Raw genomic sequence first — 19423 nt, 5'->3', positions numbered from 1 at the left:
AACCAGTCCCGTAGTTTAACTGTTGCACACGATCAATAACATTGTTTGTTTTCAGATTTTAATTTCTGGATACAAACACGGTCATTGAACGCATCACCCACTTAATCCAGTTCATTTCCCTCTTCACTAAATCCCAGTCAAAGAACGATGATTTTTTACACACACACACACACACACACAGTCTCTGCTCTCTGCACACGTGTGTGTGTGTGTGTGTGTGTTCCATAAATAGCCTAAAGTGTGTGTGATGGGGTAGCCGTGGGGGGAGGGGCAGGGGCAGAGGGTAACAGAGCGGACTTCATGTGAAACAGCAAAAGTTCAAAAATAAAGCGGAGGAAAAGAAGTGAGGCGTTCACGGACCTCCGGTCTCCAAATGTGGATTTAAGTGAAACCAGATGGTTCATGGTTCCGCCTGCCAGACCAGACCCCTCCAGGACATTTCCAGACTTCAGGACTCCTCCAGGAGCTGGACCAGTTTCCTCTGTCACTCGGCTGTTTTTTCTGCCTAAACCGAACCTCGGATCCTTCAGTCGGAACTATTTAAAGCGCACTTTTAAATCGGGTTTCCGGGATTTTTTGCCTGTTTCGTTGAAGTTCTGCGGAACTTCCCTGCTCCTCTGAAACGTCCCGTCATGTCTCCGTTTATTATCGGAGTCTTGATCAGCTGACGAGACGACGGGTATCCCGCGGACACGGATCAAACCCGGGTCATTCCCCAGTCCGGATCCAGGAGGATGACTTCTCTTTGAAGTGTCATGACCTTTCCAGAACAACGCGACGGAGAAGCGATGAGACGAAGCATTGACGCGCACAGAGGTCGCCTGAAAACCGGAGCGATTTAACGTTTGACTCGTTACCGATGAGACTTGAGGGACTTAAATATCACAAACCGACAGCTCCACGTGTTCTCCTGGTCCCATCTCTGAATTCGGCATAAACATAATTAATGAAACTTATGTTTATTTAAGTCAAGCTCGCGTTTACAAACCGTCGGCAGAGTTGTACATTCCCGTCAGATCAGACGCACAGAGCCAGACTCCATTGAAGATGAGTCCGTTTTTAAGTTTGATTCGTTTCCGATGCGATTCCATTATATGTAAAATGTAAATTAGTCATTTTTGCAATCTCTCATTAACACAACGGTTACTTCGGTATAAATATAATACATCAAAACGAAATGGTCTTAAAATAAACTTTGAGACATCCGTTATTTTCTTGTCCGTGGAGCAGTACAGCGACAGACTCCGTTGAAGAATAGTCCGATTCTAGATTTGATTCGTTTCTGATTGAAATGTTTTACGTTTAAAATGTTTTGGACACTCTTTACCTTTTCTCATAAGTACGCGGGTGAATTCGGCATAGATAAAATGAGTGAAAACCAACTTAATTGAAATCAAAACAAGTTGAGATATAGTTGAGAGCACAGCGCCAGACGTCTTTGAAGAACATTCCGGTTTAAAGTTTGGCTCGTTTCTGCTGTGGCTTCTTTGTTTATTTTATTTTTTAATACGTGTTTTTATTTCCTCATGGACACACCAGTTAATTCGGCATAAACATAATAAATTAAAACGTTGTTTTTTTTAATTTAAAACCAAACTTTCATTCAGCAGGAAAGCACCAGTCTCAATTTAAGAAATCTATTTTAAAGTTCGCTTGGTTCTGGATTAAAGTTCAGTGTGTTTAAATGACGCCACAATGACTCTGCTTACACCTGAGGATCCACTGAGGAATTCGGGATGAAAATGAGAATTTTTAATTGAATGAGACTCGAACTTTCAGCGTGTTTCCCTCTCAGTAACCTGAAGCGGATGAAGATGAAGAGGAGGCTCCGTGGAGAGACACCGGGGGAGTGAAGAGTGACCATGCGGGGTCCCCTGGCTTCAGCCGGCGGGCTCCTCCTGGCGCTGCTCCGCCGCCGCTCCTGCTCCGGCCCGCCGCTGCTGCTGCTGCTCGGTGTCGCGGTGTGTCTCTTCTATCAGACCGTGATGGTGGCGCGCAACCGGCTCCGCTCCGGTACGCAGCCCGCCGCCGCCGACGTCCGCGCCCGGAAAACGTCACATGACGTCATGATGGAGGAGACGAGGAGATTCATCTCTGACCTGGAGGCTGTGCAGAGACGGAGAGACGTTCAGGTGAGTTCACCTGTCAACACGAAGTAAACAAATTAGTATAATGTTCAATAATTTGTTTATCAGATGTTTATTCATTGCTTTAAAAAAAAAAGTATTAATTCATAAATCAACACTAAATCACACTCCATCACACATAAAACATTGTGATGATGAGTTCGGGTCTGTGGTAAATCACACAACCATGAACATTTTTTAACAGAATCTCAGAAACCAAACCTCATTCAGAAAAACTGCACTTTAAAGTTTGTTGAGCTGATGACAGATACTGTGATAACACTGTCACGATGTAACAATCATGAAACTAACTTCATCACAGCAATAAGTGAATTATGTGTTTTAGTCATTATAACATCCATTATGTATAAATAAAATCACAATCAAGGAGAAAATCCAAACCAAGCCTAATTTAAAAAAGAGGGTATTTCAATACGTGGTTTGTAGATTCACCAATTGAGGACTTAAACATATAAATAGATCCTGGCTAACATACATATAGATACAGTATATGATAAAAGAGCAAACTGCATGAAGTAAAAATGAAATCATTTTAGCTGCTGTGTGTACTGGTCTATTACCTCCTCATCTAATGTTAATCATTAATCCTTAAATCGCCACTTTTCCTAATGGAGTTCTGAATGTGTTCTGTTCCCCAGCGACGGACAAAGAAGTGTCATGGCTGCCCAGTTCAAAGCTCCCTCCGCCTCTTTGTTTCCACTATTTTTAGACAATGCATGAGGTTTTATTTTGATTGACAGCTGCACGGGCCAATCAGCTGTGGGCACGTGAACCGCTGGGTATTTTAAGTGTCACTTGTCATCAAAGTGTATGTGTGTCACAAATCAGCTGACAATCCAAGTGTGAACTGAACTGGACTGAGTGTGAACTGTCAGATGACACGTACACACACACACACACACACACACACACTTGTGTGAGCTTCGCAGTAAAACTGTCACAAGATGTTGATAGATGATGCGTTTATGTTATGTTTATTTAAGTTTATGTCATGTAGTCTCAGATCCTGGTCTGTAGGTGGAGCCACTCCCACCAGAGAACAATACACATGTTCTGTTTATGATTTCCCGGAGATTGAGGAATGTTCGGGAGTGTTCGTCTTTCTGTCCTCGTACAGTTTCCACTGTGTGAACAACGTGGGCGAGACTTAGAGGAACGTTAACTGCAGCTGTTTCACAAGACAATAAACTCCGCCCTCACAGCAGGTGACTGAGGCCGTCATAGGACCCCTGCTGTTTGATTGACGGCAGGTCAGACAGGTGGCGGGACAGAGTTTGGACAGCTGGTCCGACCTGAAGAGAGGCAACACGTCGTGTCCTCATCAAGGCCACTTCAACCACCTTATAAAAAGACAAGACCACCTTAAAAGAGACAAATCCACCTCAAGAATACTGCAAACAGTGGTAAAACACATCAAAACCACCTTAAAAGAGACAAATCCACCTTAAGAATACTGCAAACAACAGTAAAACACATCAAAACCACCTCAAAACTCATAACATTGTCTAAAAAGACTCAAATCCACCATAAAAAGACAACTCAATAACAGGAAACCATCGTAAAAACCACAAAATCACCTAAAAGTGAGCAATCCACCTTAAATATACTCCAAACTACTTCTAAAAGACTGAAATCCAAACAAATGTGCCCGAAAAACAGCAAACTAATGTAATAAAATACGTTATAAAGACATAACTTCATTAAAAAGATTCAATCTACTTGATAAAAACTTAAAACAACCTTAAATAGACACAAATCTGCTGAAACAAACACAAAACCCCCTTAAAAACCACAAACCCAGAGACCAAGAGGAAAAATAACCAAAAGGTCTGAGGCCTTTACAGGAGGGGGGGGGCCTTTTCCTGGTCATGTGACCAACACACGCACACACACACTCATACAATGTCCTCGTCTCACTGAGAGGAAGAAAAACACTGAAGTCAAACTGAGACAGAAGCTGTCAACATCCTCTGGCCAACGTGGAGTGAATACTGAGAGACGTCTGGACAGAAGACAAAGACACAGTCAACTGTATTCATAAGAGGAAAAACAGGAAGAGACGAGGCAGAGAAGACGTGTCCCTTTATTCATGTCTCTGTTTTGGACCGCATGTTGACCTAACCTAACTGGTCATCATCTTGTCTCCTCAGGTCCAGTCCTGGTCTCAGAAACCCTTGCAGCGGCGGTGGCGGCGGCGCCGGGCCGTGGTTCTGATGGGTCAACACCAGGTCTCTGACACCGAGGTCCAACTGTACCAGCAGGTCCTGCGGCAGATGGACTATGACGTCCACCTGTCCACGTACGCCGAGACAAGCAGTGTCCTGAGATCACAGCAAGGTGAGGGACAGCTTGAAGACAGCCGATGGACAGGTTTAGGATAGCTGATGGACTGGGTGGTGTACAGATAAGGACAGGTAAAGAACAATTGATGGGCACGTGAAGGACAAAAGATGGACAGGTGGTCAAAAGGTGAGGGACACAAGGACAAGCAAAGAACAGGTGGTGGAAAGAGGAGGGTCGTGTGAAGGACAGGTGATGGACAGGACACTGAAAGACATGTCCAGGTTGTGTGCTCAGTGTGATAATCACCTGACCAGCAGGTGTTCCTCTAAGTGACAGGTGTGCGTCTCCATGGTTACAGATGGGAGTGGGTGGAGCCTGTTGCTGTGTCTCAGCAGCGCCGAGCGGAGCTGCCTCAGGAGAGTCTCCTTCTCTCACCTGCGACATCAGAGGGTGAGACGCGCATTGGTTCAGCCAATCACAGCCTGAGGCTCCACCCACATGGTCATGACCTCACCTGTGTCTTTGTCCTTAGGTGAACCTGATCCCGGCGATGATGGACGCCTTCTCTGACGCAGGAGGCGGCCTCTGTCGCCTGTTCGCTCGCTCTCAGCGGACAGGTGAGTCACCCAGGTGTGATCAGGACCATGAGTCAGTGTTTTTACACTGTAAAAAAATATATAATTACCTGTGTTTCTACCTGGATCAGATTTACCCATGAGGCCGTTCTCCTGTGGTCAGCTGACCAATCAGAAGCTGCCGTTTCCTCAGGACAGGTGAGTGTCGGAGCACTGGTCAGAATATTCATGTCCGCTGTGCACCTGTGTGTTCACCTGTCTGTCACCTGTCAGAGCCCCGCCCCCTGGTCTGGTTGCCACGGTGAACCTTTACGTCCTGGTGACCTCGCTCAGACCGCTGACATCATTCCTGCATCACATCAGCGTGGTGACGACCAATCAGGAGCTAAGAGGACGAACCACCGAGGTAAAACCTCCTGAGTGGGCGGGGCTACAGGTGTGTTTTTGTTTTGTTTGTGTTGTTTTTAATAAAGCTACTTCCTGTCTGGTCTTAACCCCGCCCCCCCTCAGCTCAGCGACTTCCTGCTGCAGCAGCTGGGACCAGCGGGCTCCCATCATGCTTTGCAGCAGGTGAAGCAGGTGGTTGGTGACGTGCTGCAGGCGGCTGCGGCATCGACCAATATGAAGAAAGAAAAAGACAACAGGTAATATATATGTATATATATATATATATATATACATATATGTGTATATATTTATTTTTATATATACATAATAAAATATATATATTTTTATATATATGTTTTATATATGTATACATATATACACATATATTCTTATATATATATACATATATGTATAAATATATATATATATGTGTGTATACATATATATATTTATGTATGTATATGCAAGAAGTGACGTTAAATTGATTGATTGATCGGTGTGTGTTGCAGGTGTGTGTTGTGTTACCAGCTGCTCACCTTCACTCTGCTGTTCAGCGGCTCCATCACACCTGAAATCATACAGGTGAATCCTCCTGTCACCCAGAACATAGCCGTAGCTCTTCAAAATAAAGGCTTTTACCTGACTGATCAGAGTGAGACCTCCTGTCACCCAGAACATCGCCGTACTTCTTCAAAATAAAGGTTTTTACCTGACTGACCAGAGTGAGACCTCCTATCACCCAAAACATCGCCATAGCTCTTCAAATTAAAGGCGTTTACCTGGTGAATAACGTGACTGATCAGAGTGAGACCTCCTGTCAAACGTCACGTCTTTCCTCCTTTGATGGATGATTTGTTTAACTCAGGTGAACTCTTCAAAATAAGAGCCTTTAATTAATATCAGCGTTCTTATAAAGTGATGCTTAATTTGTCTGAACATGTAACGCACAGAGGACAACGAGGATAAATGAAAATGTCCCATACTGATGGACACACTGACGTAACGACTGTCTCTGTGTCTCCAGGTGGACACGGACTTGACGTTTGTGTCTCTGAGAGACGGCGCGTTCGACGGACAGATCGGCAGAGACGTGATCCTGGAGGACACACTGCACTTCCTGCTGGGGACACAACCACACCTGTCCTCTGAGGCTGAGAAGGAGGCGGGACAGGTGAGTCCCAGCTGATCCTGAGTCGGTGTGAGGAGTCGAACCTGACACATGTTAACACTGTGTGTGTGTGTGTGTGTGTGTGTGTGTGTCTGTGTGTGTGTCCTCAGCACGGCGGCTGCACAGACTCTCTGTGTTTGTCAGACGAAGACTTTCCTCGTCTTCTTCAGTTTCACAGACAGATGTCCACGTCCTCAGCTTTTCAGCTGGTAAACAAGCCTTTAATGTTGTTGTTTGTTGTTGATGAAATGGTTGTTTAGAGACTCACAGCTACTGTTTCACTGTTACACAGCTGCTGCTTTCAATATCGCAAGTACACACTAGCGCCTGCAGGTGGAGCTGCTGCACCACACACACACACACACACACAGTCTCACAGTTTGTGCCACTTCTTAAACCTCTCTCTCTCTCTCTCTCTCTCTCTCTCTCTCTCTCTCTCAAACCAAATCCCATGGAGAAAATGAGTGATTTTACCACATGAGGACACAGGAGCTGCTGGTCCACTGCTGCCTCCTGTGGTCACTTTGTGTCACTGAGGTGAATCTGAACAGAGGATTTCAAACACAGAAGTCACAAAATACGACATGTGAACTCACTGATGGAGGCAGCGGTGGATCAACAGCTGCTGTGTGCTGTGATGTTAAAATCACTCATTTTCTCTATGGGATTTGGTGCAGGAGATTATCAGTCTGACACACACACACACACACACACACACACACTCTCTGTCGCTGACATTGTTTGTTTTTCTGCAGCTTTCTCCCAGCACCACCTGCTCCTCCTCCTCCTCCTCTTCGTCCTCCTCTTCCTCTCTGTCTGACCTCCTGATCAGGATCAGCTGTTACTATGACCTCCAGATGAACCTCAGCTCCAGGTGAGGGCAGGAAACATCCCATAATTCCCTGTTTTACACACCTGTCCCTCATCCCTCACTCTGATCGTCTGACTGACCGAGTCTCGCGTCTCTGACAGGAGCGACGACACCAACGCTTCGGCCAATCAGGAGTCGCCCGTGTCCTCGCAGGGCGGAGCTTCAGGTGAGATCATCTGTCACTCACACAGCATGTTTGCCGGACTCTAGTCCTGGTATGTGATTGGTTGTCTGTCTCGCCGGGATCTTCCAGATCTCTGTGTGGACCCCCGCCTCCGACAGATCTACACTGACCCCTCCCTCATCCTGACTCCGCCCTTCAGCCCCCGGGTGAAGGAGTACCGCGCCGAGGTGACCTTTGACACGGTGACGGTTCAAATCCGGCCGATGCCCGTCAGCCCGGCATGCCGGGTCCACCTCGACGAGCACCGAGGACCCAGGTGAGGCCGGGCCTAACCCCTGACTCCGCCCCTTACGTCATGGACGATTTAACTGTTTGTGTTTTGTGTTAACAGGATGGCAAACTACCCGGTCGGCCTCGGCAACAGCAGGATCAGCATCCTAGTGACTGACGACAGCGAACACGAGCCCGTCGTCATGACGATATACACCATCCACGTGTACCGAGAGAGCCGCCCCAGTCTGCCCATGTTTGCCGACCACGTGATGTGCAGCTTCGTGCAGGTAGGCCAGCTGCTCTCCTCAGGTGTGTTTACACCTGTGCGGTCATGTGATCGGAAGACTGGCGTCTGATTAGAGTCTGATCGTAATCTGATTACCACGACCTGTTCCAGGGCTTTCGGCCAACGAAAGTGTCGTCCCACCTGTTCTTGTCTCACCTGCGGTCTCCTTCTCACCTGTCTGCGCAGCTCAGGTTCCGTCTCGTCCCTCACCTGCGTCTCACCTGTGCGACTGTGTGTCTCTAGGTGTTCCCGATGTCTTGTGTTTCCGTCTCGTCCCTCACCTGTGTCTCTAATGTCTCTCGTTTGTGGGTGTTTCTGTGTCTCTGTTCCTTACTGATGTCTTGTCTCGTCTTTCACCTGAGTGTCTCTGTGTGTCTCACTTGTAGACGTGGAGCTATGTGGCATTCAGGTTCTGACGTCTCTTGTTTGCGTCTCATCCCTCACCTGTCCTCTCTGGTCCACCTGTGTCTCCCCTGTGCATCTGTGCATCTCTAATGTCTCTTGTTTGTGTCACCTGTAGACGTTTACCTCTGTGGCATTGAGGTAGCATCTCGTCCCTTACCTGTCTTCTCTGGATGTCTTTTGTTAGCGTCTCGTCCCTCACCTGTCTTCTCTGGATGTCTTTTGTTAGCGTCTCGTCCCTCACCTGTCTTCTCTGGATGTCTCTTGTTAGTGTCTCGTCCCTCACCTGTCTTCTCTGAATGTCTCTTGTTAGCGTCTCGTCCCTCACCTGTCTTCTCTGAATGTCTCTTGTTAGCGTCTCGTCCCTCACCTGTCTTCTCTGGATGTCTTTTGTTAGCGTCTCGTCCCTCACCTGTCTTCTCTGGATGTCTCTTGTTAGTGTCTCGTCCCTCACCTGTCTTCTCTGGATGTCTCTTGTTAGCGTCTCGTCCCTCACCTGTCTTCTCTGAATGTCTCTTGTTAGCGTCTCGTCCCTCACCTGTCTTCTCTGGATGTCTCTTGTTAGCATCTCGTCCCTCACCTGTCTTCTCTGGATGTCCCTTGTCTCTGTGTCATTGAGGTTCTGACGTCTCTTGTTTGGGTCTCGTCCCTCACCTTTCCCCCCCGGGTCCACCTGTGTCTCACCTGAAGAGGAGCGTAGGTGGGCGCGCGGGGGGCCAGCGGAACAGAGTGTCCATTGATGGCGGCGTCAGCGGCCGCTCTTTGAAGGTGAAATGAAAGCGGCGGCGCGTCCGCTTTGATCGCAGGTGATGACCATGGCGAGGAGCTCGTCCACTTTGATCTGAGACACTTTGATTCTTCAAGCATGAAAACATCTCATCAGTGTCTGGTGACCGCTGTTTCCACGGCAACGGTGCGCTCAGTGATGCACGTGAGGCTGTTAACATGGTCACAGGTGGATGATCGTCTGATCAAGCTTGTATTGTTTTGATCGGCCAGGGAACATGGATAATTAATGTTCATGATACATATCGGGGGGAGGCGGTGCATCATGGGGGTTCAGGTTCAGCCCCTCCCCCTTCTTTCATTCCTCAGCCTGTTAGACAGAGCCTGTGTGACCTTTGACCTCGTCTCTCGTTACAGACATTTCTCTTTAAACCCGCGGTTTTTCAGTCAAACGTGCGGCAGGTTTCACAAATTCATGTTTTCACCCGCTGCCGTTAAAGTTGCCGTGCGTGACCTTTTAAATGTAAACAAACCTCAAGTTACATTTATTCAAAGCGTTGTCATCGATTCAGATTAAGATTATCAGCGCTACACAACTCCCGCTCTGTGTTTGTCAGTGTTTCAACATCACGCCGCACACAGGAAGTGACTTGTTTTTACGCCGACGAAGACGGACGACGGCGAGTTCGTAAAAGTTTGAGTGAAAACACAAAGGCGCGTCCAGACCTGGCCTGAGTGCAGGGACACAAACCTGGCTCCGTGTCCGTCAGGACCACGTCAGTAGACCCGGCGGGGGCGTGGTCTCTGGCGCTCTCTACGTGGCAGCGGCTCCGATGAAAGGCGGCGGCGTCTTTGTCGGCGTGTTTTGCGTGGCGGTGGTGGTGGCAGCGGCGGCCGACCTCGCAGCGTTTACTCTGAGCTCAGGTACGAACAAGAAAATCCCTGTTAAGTTTTCTTGTCGCACTTTGTTGCGAGCTGCGGCGCCAGAGTGAGGAATGTGACGCCGCCGCCACGAAACCTGCAGCAGTATGTATGTGTGTGTGTGGACTTGTCCTCCGCGTTGGACCGCTCATGCGTGCGTGTGTGTGTGTGTGTGTGTGTTATAGAGCGTTTGATGGCGGCGTCTCTGAACTCAGGGTCAGACGCTGCGGCTCTCACGAGGCCTCTGAGCTGTGCGAGTTTATTTGACCTTTGACCCCTGACGACAGAAGAAGAGGAAGAGACGGTCGTCACACGACAAGCGCACTGATCGCTGAACTCGCTTTTTTTTTTCCCAGCATGCATCATCGAGAATGTCCCATCTCTAATCTGAGGACGTCCGCCTTTTAAAATGTCTCATGTTCATGTGAAAAGAGGGTGTCCTCTGTCCTTGTCTCCGTGGAAACCTCTGTCCTGTGTTTCCAGGACTGTGGTCTCCTGGTGCGTCCTGCACAGTCCTGTGGTCTTCAGCCGCTCGCCACGTCCCCGAGTCCACGTCAGATCTGCAGCTCCGGACACGAACCAGGTCAGAGGTCACTTCCTGTCTGTGCCTTTCCCTCTCTGTCTCTCTTGTCCCTCTCTCACCCACGTCCCACCTGTCTCACCTGTCGTAGGTCGGTGGGTGGTCCCGTGTCTCAGCTGTTCTGACAACAGGACATGTGATTGGAGGGAGGTTGCCTGGCAACCAGACGGCTGTTACCACCCACTGGTGGACCGCCCCCTGCTGCAGGACTGCATGGCGGACAGGAAGGTGATGTTCATCGGCGACTCCACCAATCGTGGGATGATGTACTTCTTGATGGAGCGCGTGAACGCAAGTCTGTCGGACTGGGGGAAGGCCCACGACTCGCTGGTCTACGGGAACCTGAACGGGGGCCGGACGCAGGTCAGCTACTCGTACTACCCTCAGTTCTGGCTGGAGAGGGGGCTGCGGCCCACGTTCAGGCAGGCGCTGCTGCAGCTGCTGCACAGGTGACACTTCGCGGGGGGGGGGGCGGGGTCACAGAGTGGGGGTTCTTTTTATTTTTACGGTTTCCACTGACACGTGTGACCCTGAACAGGTCTCGCCCTCTGGTGGACTCTCACCTGACTGTGCTGGTGGTGGGCGGAGTCCAGTGGGTTAACACCGATCACCTGAGGACAGTCGGCGACGTGCTGGACAGGTGAGGATCACACTGACTCACTTATTGGTTTCCAGGGTGGCTGTGATGACACATTGGCTCCGCCCCCTCTACTCTTATTTGTAGTAGTTAGTTTCTGATGCATAATAACTAGTTTTGACTGCATTCTAACTAGTTTCTGATGCACACTAACTAGTCTATAGTGTGTACTAGATAGTTTAACATGCTTACTAACTAGTTTTCCGATGCATAATAACTAGTTTCTGGTGCATACTAACTAGTCTTGGATACATCCCTACTAGTTTCTGGTGTATAACAACTAGTTTTGACTGCATTCTAACTAGTTTTTGATGTAAGTGAACTAGTTCCCGTAGCATAAGTAGTTTGACAACTAGTCTTTAGTGTGTACTAGTTTCTGATGCTTACTGACTAGTCCCTCATGCTGTCCCCTCAGGGAGTCTCTCAGTAACGTCTTGGTGGTGGTCAAGTCTTTGGGAATGGGTTTCCATCTTTCTGTGGACGGGATAAGGTCTCTGAGTCTGGTAGGTCCTCCAATTTATGTCCACATTTCTGTCCACTCTTCTGTCCAAACTGTGAAAATAATGAACCAATGATTCACTGACGCGGCCTCGGACAAATTCTGTCCTTTAGAGAGAAATCCAGAACCTCGACAGAGACAACGATAACATCGTTTCCACTGCAAAGCATCATGGGTACGAGGCGATCGACACGTTCAGCATCACGATGGGTCGTTACAAAGAGTTCCTGCAGGGGCGCTGTGCCTGCCACTTCCACGAGGTGATTAAACTTTATTGACCTGCGAATGACGAACGACAAACTGCATCAGAAATGATGGAGTTCCTCAGGGATCGAGTCTCGGTCCGCTTCACTTCAGTCCAGAACTAGGAGTCTCTGTTGTCTTCCCCTCAGGTGGAGAAGTTTGGCTCGTCCACCAACAGAACCAAGTCCAGCAGACCTGGATCCAGCAGCCAATCATCCGTGCAGGACACGGACCTGGAGGCGGAGCCTGAAACCTTCACCTATCACGTGAGAGGACCAGTGAACCAGGTGTACTCTGAGATCCTCCTGAGCCGCCTGTGTCCCAGAACCAGGACCTAAAGAGAGAGTGCGTGTGAAGTGAAGCAGACGGACATGAGAGAATAAGTTTAAAGCTTTTTTCTTTGGCTCATGAAGGCATCATTAGTCTTCATTTTAACAGAGAAACAGTTGACAGCTCATCAATAATCATCAATAAATAATATATATATAATATTTATATATAAATGTGAGTCTTATCATCATATAGACCCATTACATATGTGCAGCTAGTTTTAAGAACATTTCCTTCAGCTGCTCCTTAGCTAGTTTTTAATTTTTAAATGCATACTGACTAGTATTTGATGCTTATTAACTAGTCTAATCTCTGTGTACTAGTTTTTATTTACTTGCTAGTCTTTTACTAGTCATAATAACTAGTGCATATCAATAATTTTTATTTATTATTATTATTATTATTATTATTAATTACCTCACTAAGTGACCTTTTGATCAGAAAACCTTCACAAACCAAAGATGATAAACACGCGTCTTATATTTGATTCTCTGTCTATATTTTTATTGTTGTCGTTTTTTTTCTTCTATATTTTTCTACAGATGTTTATTTTTCCTTTAACATGTTCACATGCTGGAAATATAGAATAAATATATATATATATGAATATTTATATTAATGCTTAAAAAAATGTATGAAGCTATTTTGAACTAAAGTGACTGTGAATGTTGTTTATTTTCATGAACGTTTAATAATCCGAGTTTATAATCCGCTTCAGGTTTTTTTTTTTAAAGCAATAAAATGTAACTTTATCATTCTAATAAAACTTTCTCACGATATACGCGACATTTCTCTATTATTATTATTATTATTATTATTATTATTGTTGTTAATGAGGACCAATCACTCGTTGATTATTAGTCCAGCACACTGTGTCTCTGTCTCTAAACCCATTCGTCCAATGAGAGTCCGTTCGTCCAAGCTGTGACGTCACTGATGCGTATGAATCCGCCGCTGCTCCAATGAGGATCCTCCGGGACCCGGACTGGTCCAGTTGGTCCCGCGGTTTCTGCGGCTGGAATAAAAACTGAAGAGTCCGCGGGAGGAGACCGCCGATCCATCACCGACCACCAGAGCAGGACACCGGGGACACAGTGCAGAGACACCAGAGCAGCATCATCATCATCATCATCATCATGGACTGAGGGACGAGCTCCTGGTCCGGGTCTTGCTATGAGCCAGTGTCCTGCCGATGGAGACTAGTAGCGCATGGAGAAGGAGGTGATGGAGATCCGGATCAGCGGAGTCCGGCACATGTGCGCCCTGATCCTGCTGCTGATTTCTGCGTGTCCGCTGAGCTGCGCAGGAACCTGGATGTGAGTACAACATTATTATTAATAATTATTAATGCGAGATAATTGTGTTTTCTCGAGGAGAAAAAAGAAATACAAATCTCCGTGGAAGAAAATGTGAATTTAAGGTTTTTCCGTTCGTTTGAAAAATTGTTTTAATTCACACAACAAATAACAATCATGAAGATATCGTGTTAGGAGTTTGTCTTCACTTCGGGTTGGGTACGAATTTCACACAAGCACTGTAAATGAAACGGTTTCTGTTTTATTTCATTTTTTTCTTTATAAAAAATCCCAAAACAAAACCAAACTCCGTTCAAAAAACCCGTGAAATCTAATAATTGCGCCGTTTATCTGATCAACACAACATTTAATATGCGGTTCACTGAGGCGGGTTAGTGAAGTGAGAGCAGCTCCTCTGTTCGGCTCAGTTTAATCCGCCATCACAGGTTAACACACAGTCACTGTGGAGCTGAACAACATCTGGACTGTTTGTGGGCTTTTACAGTCTTGTCAGTGAAGGCTCAGGAGAGTCGAATAAAACTGGACCTGGATCTGAGGTGAAACTCATTCAGGTCCAGATGTTTCTGATCCTCTACAGGTTTCTCTCTTTTTTTATGATTCTTAGAAAAACAGAGGTGAATTAAATCCAATCTTTTTTCTTTTTTTTTGGAGGCCTCAAACCAGAGTCCACTGGGAGAAGCACTGTATTCTCCAGGAGCTGTTGAAATCAATTTAAGTGAAACTTAGAGACAAAGTGAGCAGTTGACTTCAAACACTGAGGAAGCAAAAAAACAGAAAGTGCTGGGCCTCAGATGTTTCTCATGATTTGATTGAGTTTCATGTGATTTCTTCACTCACACACACACACACACACACTGACCAGGGTTAAGCTGAGCTCAGCGTGACTCCAGCAGAACCTTCGTGTGTTTGCGCCTCAGTGAAGTTCAGTTCATGTGTAACAGATGTTTTTCATTCAAAACAGCACGTTTAAGAACAGCAGATCTGTCAAATTTACACTTTTATACGGAGCTGAATTCAGTTTAAATCAGTGCAGGTGACACAAAGTAACATGGCATAATAATACACTATGAAGTGAGCCTTAGATTAAAGGCATAGTTCTGTTTTTTTTACGTGCGATTCTATGAGAACCAGCCTGAGACACAAAAACAAGAAAATAACTCGTTTTGACTGAATTCTAACTAGTCTCTAATACAAACTAACTAGTCTCTAATGCATACTATTTAGTTTCTAATGCACACTAGTTTCTGATGCTTACTAACTGCTTTCCGATGTGTACCAACTCATCTCTGGTGTGTACTAACTAGTCTCTAATGCATACTATTTAGTTTCTAATGCACACTAGTTTCTGATGCTTACTAACTGCTTTACGATGTGTACCAACTAATCTCTGATGTGTACTAGTCTCAAATGCATACTAGTTAGTTACTGGTGCATACTAACTAGTCTCTAGTGAATACTAGTTAGTTGCTGGTGCACACTAACTCGTCTCTAATGCACACTAGTTAGTTACTGGTGCATACTAACTAGTCTCTAATGCATACTAGTTAGTTTATGATGTACACTAACTAGTCTCTAGTGAATACTAGTTAGTTTCTGGTGCATACTAACTAGACTCTAATGCATACTAGTTAGTTTCTGATGCACACTAACTAGTCTCTAGTGAATACTAGTTAGTTTCTGGGGCATACTAACTAGTCTCTAATGCATACTAGTTATTTTTTGATACATACTAACTCCTTTGTAATGCATACTATAGTTATTTTCTGATGCATACTAATGCACACTGGTTAGTTTCTGATGCATACTAACTTGTTTGTAATAGTTTCTGATGCATAGGAATGCATACTGGTTAGTTTCTGATGCATACTAACTAGTCTCAAATGCATATTTGTTAGTTACTGGTGCATACTAACTAGTCTCTAGTGAATACTAGTTAGTTTCTGACGCACACTAACTAATCTCTAGTGAACACTAGTTAGTTTCTGATGCATACTAACTAGTCTCAAATGCATATTTGTTAGTTACTGGTGCATACTAACTAGTCTCTAGTGAATACTAGTTAGTTTCTGACGCACACTAACTAGTCTCTATTGAATACTAGTTAGTTTCTGATGCATACTAACTAGTCTCAAATGCATATTTGTTAGTTACTGGTGCATACTAACTAGTCTCTAGTGAATACTAGTTAGTTTCTGATGCACACTAACTAGTCTCTAGTGAATACTAGTTAGTTTCTGATGCATACTAACAAGTCTCTAATGCATACTAACGAGTCTCTAATGCATACTAGTTAGTTTCTGATGTATAATAACTACTGTAGTCTTGACTGCATTCTAACTTGTATCCGATGTATACCAACTCATGTCTGGTGTGTACTAGTTAGTTTGTGATGCACACTGACTAGATTAGCCTTGGGTAAACCTCGGTGTTTCCTGTTACTAACAGTCATTGTTTGTCACGCGCAGGTGGCTGGGCATGACTTCGGCCGTCGCGCTGGAGAAACTGGGCTGCGCGAACCTCCCTCTGAGCCAAAGACAGCGCGAGCTGTGCAGGAAGAAACCGTTCCTGCTGCCCAGCATCCAGGACGGCGCCCGGCTCGCCATCAGCGAGTGTCAGAACCAGTTCAGACACGAGAGGTGGAACTGCTCCACCACCAACGAGCTGTCGGTGTTCGGACACGAGCTGACAAGTGGTGAGTCTAATGACACGAGGAATTAACCTAATAATACTGAATAATATGAACGGACTTACTTAATAACGCTTAATAGTACTCCGCATAATACTTATAAACACTTAGCAAAGCTTAATGATACTACTTTTTTATACTTTTGCAGATAAACATGAAATAACACGTTAAATAATCCGTAATAACATATAATAACACTTAATCAAACATAATTACATGCTTTATAATATATATTAATAATATTATATATGTAATATCAGTTATTAACACTTATTAAAGCTTAATATTGCAGATAAACACCAAATAATACTAGCATGATAACTAAATATATATGTTTAATATGCAATAATAACACTTAATCATACGTAATAACATGCTTAATAAGGCTTAATAACACCTAACATCTCACCACGTATCACATACTTGAAATGATGATGTCACTTCCTTCCACACGTCCAACAGGAACCAAAGAAACGGCGTTCATTTACGCGGTGATGGCAGCCGGGCTGGTCCATGCCGTCACGCGGTCCTGCAGTCAGGGCAACACGACGGAGTGCGGCTGCGACACCAAACTGCGGGGCGGCGGCGGTGTCGCGGCCGAGGGCTGGCACTGGGGCGGCTGCTCGGACCACATCCAGTACGGGACCTGGTTCAGTCGCAAGTTCATCGACAACACCGTCAAAAACACGTCGACCACCCGAGGAGGATACACGCTGCTCGCCATGAACCAGCACAACACGGAGGCCGGACGCCAGGTGAGACGGGAAGCACAACACAAAAGCTGCATTTTTGTCTCCCTTGTTTCCTTGCATCCTTATCTCCTTGGGTCCTTCTTGCTTGTGTCCTTCAGGCAATCGACAAGACGATGTCGACAGACTGCCGTTGCCATGGCGTCTCTGGTTCCTGCGCGGTCAAAACGTGTTGGAGGACGATGGCGGCGTTCGAACGCGTCGGCGTTTACCTGAAGGAGCGATACGAGCGCAGCGTCCAGGTGTTGGACCGCTCCAAGAGGAAGACGCGGAGGAAGGAGCAGCGCCACCTGCCTGTCGACAAACACCAGCTCATCTTCTTCAACAAGTCTCCCAACTACTGCCTGGAGGACCGGCGGCGGGGCGTCGCCGGGACCAGGGGTCGCCGCTGTAACCGGGCGTCTCCCGGACCAGACGGCTGTAACCTGCTGTGCTGCGGCCGAGGATACAACACACACGTGGTGAGACACGTCCAGCGCTGCGAGTGCAAGTTCATGTGGTGCTGCTATGTCCACTGCCGCCGCTGCGAGAGCATGAACGACATGCACACCTGTAAATAAAGACCCTGGACCCCGGATCCCATTTAGACTGTTCCAGGTCCTGGCTCCTGTAGAAACTGCTCTGTATCCCATTTAACTGCTATTAATCATACTCTGGATCCTGTTTGGACATTTCTGGGTCTTCTTAAGTTTGCTCTGGAACCTGACCAGATCCCGATCCTGAATCCTGTTCAGACTGTTCTGGATCTTGCTCTGGATCCTGTTTGGACTGTTCTTACTCCTTAATCCTTTTCTGGACCTTGTATAGACTGCTTTAGATCCAGCTTAGACTGCTATCTGGATCCTGGTAGGACTGCTATGGATCATTCTCTGGATCCCGTTAAGACTGCTACAGATCCTGTTTAGACTCTTCTGGATCCTGGTCAAGACTGCGCTGGATCCTATACGGACTGTTGTGGATCCTGGATCCTTTTCTGACTGTTCTGGATCCTTTATAGACTACTCTGGATCCTGTTTAGCTGGTTCTGGATCCTTTATAGACGACTCTGGATCCTGTTTAGATGGTTCTGGATCCTTTTTGGACTCCTCTGGATCCTGGATCGGCATTAGTCTCTGAATCACAAACTTGTGGTTTAAAATATTAACAATAAACAAAGAAAAGGTTTTTGTATTTTATTTTGGTCGTAAAACGTTTATTTATGTGTAAACAATGATGTGTTTTTTGTTACTTTGAGACAATAAAAAAAACAAAACCCAGAATCAGATGTTTGTAAAAATCAAAGACGGGAAACATTGACTTTAACGTTAGAAAATAAGAAGTAAATGTGTAAGAAAAGTTTTCTCTTCCTTCTGTTTCAGCTGAATTCCTCGTGTTGAGTGTAAATGTTTGCGCAGGAAGTGACGACGCAGCGTCGGATACCCGGAGAGTTTCCACTGACGCGGACGGACGCTGTCGTGTGAGTGAATGACGTCACTGTGTCTGAATGTTAAATAACTGTAATAAAAAAAAAGATTCTTTCAAAGTTAAAGTCTAGATAACATAAGCACTTGGGTTTAGTTTAGCTAAATTTCTTCTTTCTTTTTTGTTTGTTTTTCTTTAGCTTGCTTTAGACCCGTTTTCGTTGTTTAGCTTAATTTAGCTTAGCCTTTGGTTTATTTGGTTTAGCTTAGCTTTTAGTTTAGTTTGACGTAGGTTTAGCTTTGTCTTTAGTTACTTTTTTTTTAGCTTACATTCTATCTACACCAGTTTCTTGTTTAATTTAGCTTAGCCTTTACTTTAATTTGGTTTAGATTTACTTTTAGTTTAGCTTAATAGAAGATTAGCTCACTACTCTTTTTGGTTGTTGTTGTGTTTTTTTTGTTTGTTTTTTAGCTTAATTTAGCTTAGCCTTTAGTTTATTTGATTTAGCTTGACTTTAGCTTAGCTTCATATAACATTAGCTTAGTCTATTGTTTAATTTTAACTAAGGTTTGAAACATTTTTGTTTAGCATAATTTAGCTTAAATCTTAGCTTTCAGTTAAGTTTAATGTGGGTTTAGCTTTTGTCCAAGTTTTTAATTTAGACCAGATTTTCGTTTAGCCAAATTTAGCTTAGCCTTTAGTTTGTTTCTGGTTAATGTTAAGGATCTTAGTCTATTTTGGTTTAGCTAAGCTTTCAATTAAAATGAATTGGAGTCAGATTTTATATCTGTATTTAAATAACACCTCGTAATAAACTTT

The 19423-nt window shown here is 45.4% G+C and overlaps 2 protein-coding genes across 2 annotated transcripts; both read left to right on the top strand.

The window, feature by feature from the left end:
* Positions 1 to 311: 311 nt before the first annotated feature.
* Positions 312 to 13177, top strand: cped1 (cadherin-like and PC-esterase domain containing 1). Its single transcript, XM_058624905.1, has 20 exons — positions 312 to 2132; positions 4298 to 4484; positions 4789 to 4880; positions 4963 to 5047; positions 5137 to 5203; positions 5279 to 5411; positions 5516 to 5649; positions 5902 to 5974; positions 6417 to 6563; positions 6671 to 6769; positions 7316 to 7434; positions 7533 to 7597; positions 7685 to 7871; positions 7947 to 8115; positions 10647 to 10746; positions 10835 to 11192; positions 11282 to 11383; positions 11796 to 11883; positions 11993 to 12139; positions 12272 to 13177. Exons 1-20 carry the CDS (start codon positions 1863 to 1865, stop codon positions 12458 to 12460), a joined length of 2811 nt encoding a protein of 936 aa, XP_058480888.1. The 5' UTR covers positions 312 to 1862; the 3' UTR covers positions 12461 to 13177.
* Positions 13178 to 13658: 481 nt separating this feature from the next.
* On the top strand, positions 13659 to 18698 carry wnt16 (wingless-type MMTV integration site family, member 16). The gene is made up of 4 exons (XM_058625386.1): positions 13659 to 13768; positions 16234 to 16460; positions 16917 to 17209; positions 17305 to 18698. The coding sequence occupies exons 1-4, from the start codon at positions 13662 to 13664 to the stop codon at positions 17761 to 17763; spliced, it is 1086 nt and encodes a 361-aa protein (XP_058481369.1). The 5' UTR covers positions 13659 to 13661; the 3' UTR covers positions 17764 to 18698.
* Positions 18699 to 19423: the final 725 nt, after the last annotated feature.

The sequence above is a fragment of the Solea solea genome, chromosome 3 (assembly GCF_958295425.1).
Source record: "Solea solea chromosome 3, fSolSol10.1, whole genome shotgun sequence".
NCBI lineage: Eukaryota > Metazoa > Chordata > Actinopteri > Pleuronectiformes > Soleidae > Solea > Solea solea.
Note: the sequence above shows the minus strand (reverse complement) of the source record. Positions and strands in the feature narration are given on the sequence as shown.

What these genes read in the sequence shown, in the direction of transcription:
- cped1 (XM_058624905.1), top strand. Translation starts at nt 1,863, where the DNA reads ATGCGGGGTCCCCTGGCTTCAGCCGGCGGGCTCCTCCTGGCGCTGCTC. An exon ending in CTGCCGTTTCCTCAGGACAG is followed by an intron (nt 5,204 to 5,278) that starts GTGAGTGTCGGA and finishes GTCACCTGTCAG; the next exon opens with AGCCCCGCCCCCTGGTCTGG. An exon ending in CAGCTCCGGACACGAACCAG is followed by an intron (nt 10,747 to 10,834) that starts GTCAGAGGTCAC and finishes CACCTGTCGTAG; the next exon opens with GTCGGTGGGTGGTCCCGTGT.
- wnt16 (XM_058625386.1), top strand. Translation starts at nt 13,662, where the DNA reads ATGGAGAAGGAGGTGATGGAGATCCGGATCAGCGGAGTCCGGCACATG. An exon ending in CGGACACGAGCTGACAAGTG is followed by an intron (nt 16,461 to 16,916) that starts GTGAGTCTAATG and finishes CACGTCCAACAG; the next exon opens with GAACCAAAGAAACGGCGTTC. An exon ending in ACACGGAGGCCGGACGCCAG is followed by an intron (nt 17,210 to 17,304) that starts GTGAGACGGGAA and finishes TGTGTCCTTCAG; the next exon opens with GCAATCGACAAGACGATGTC.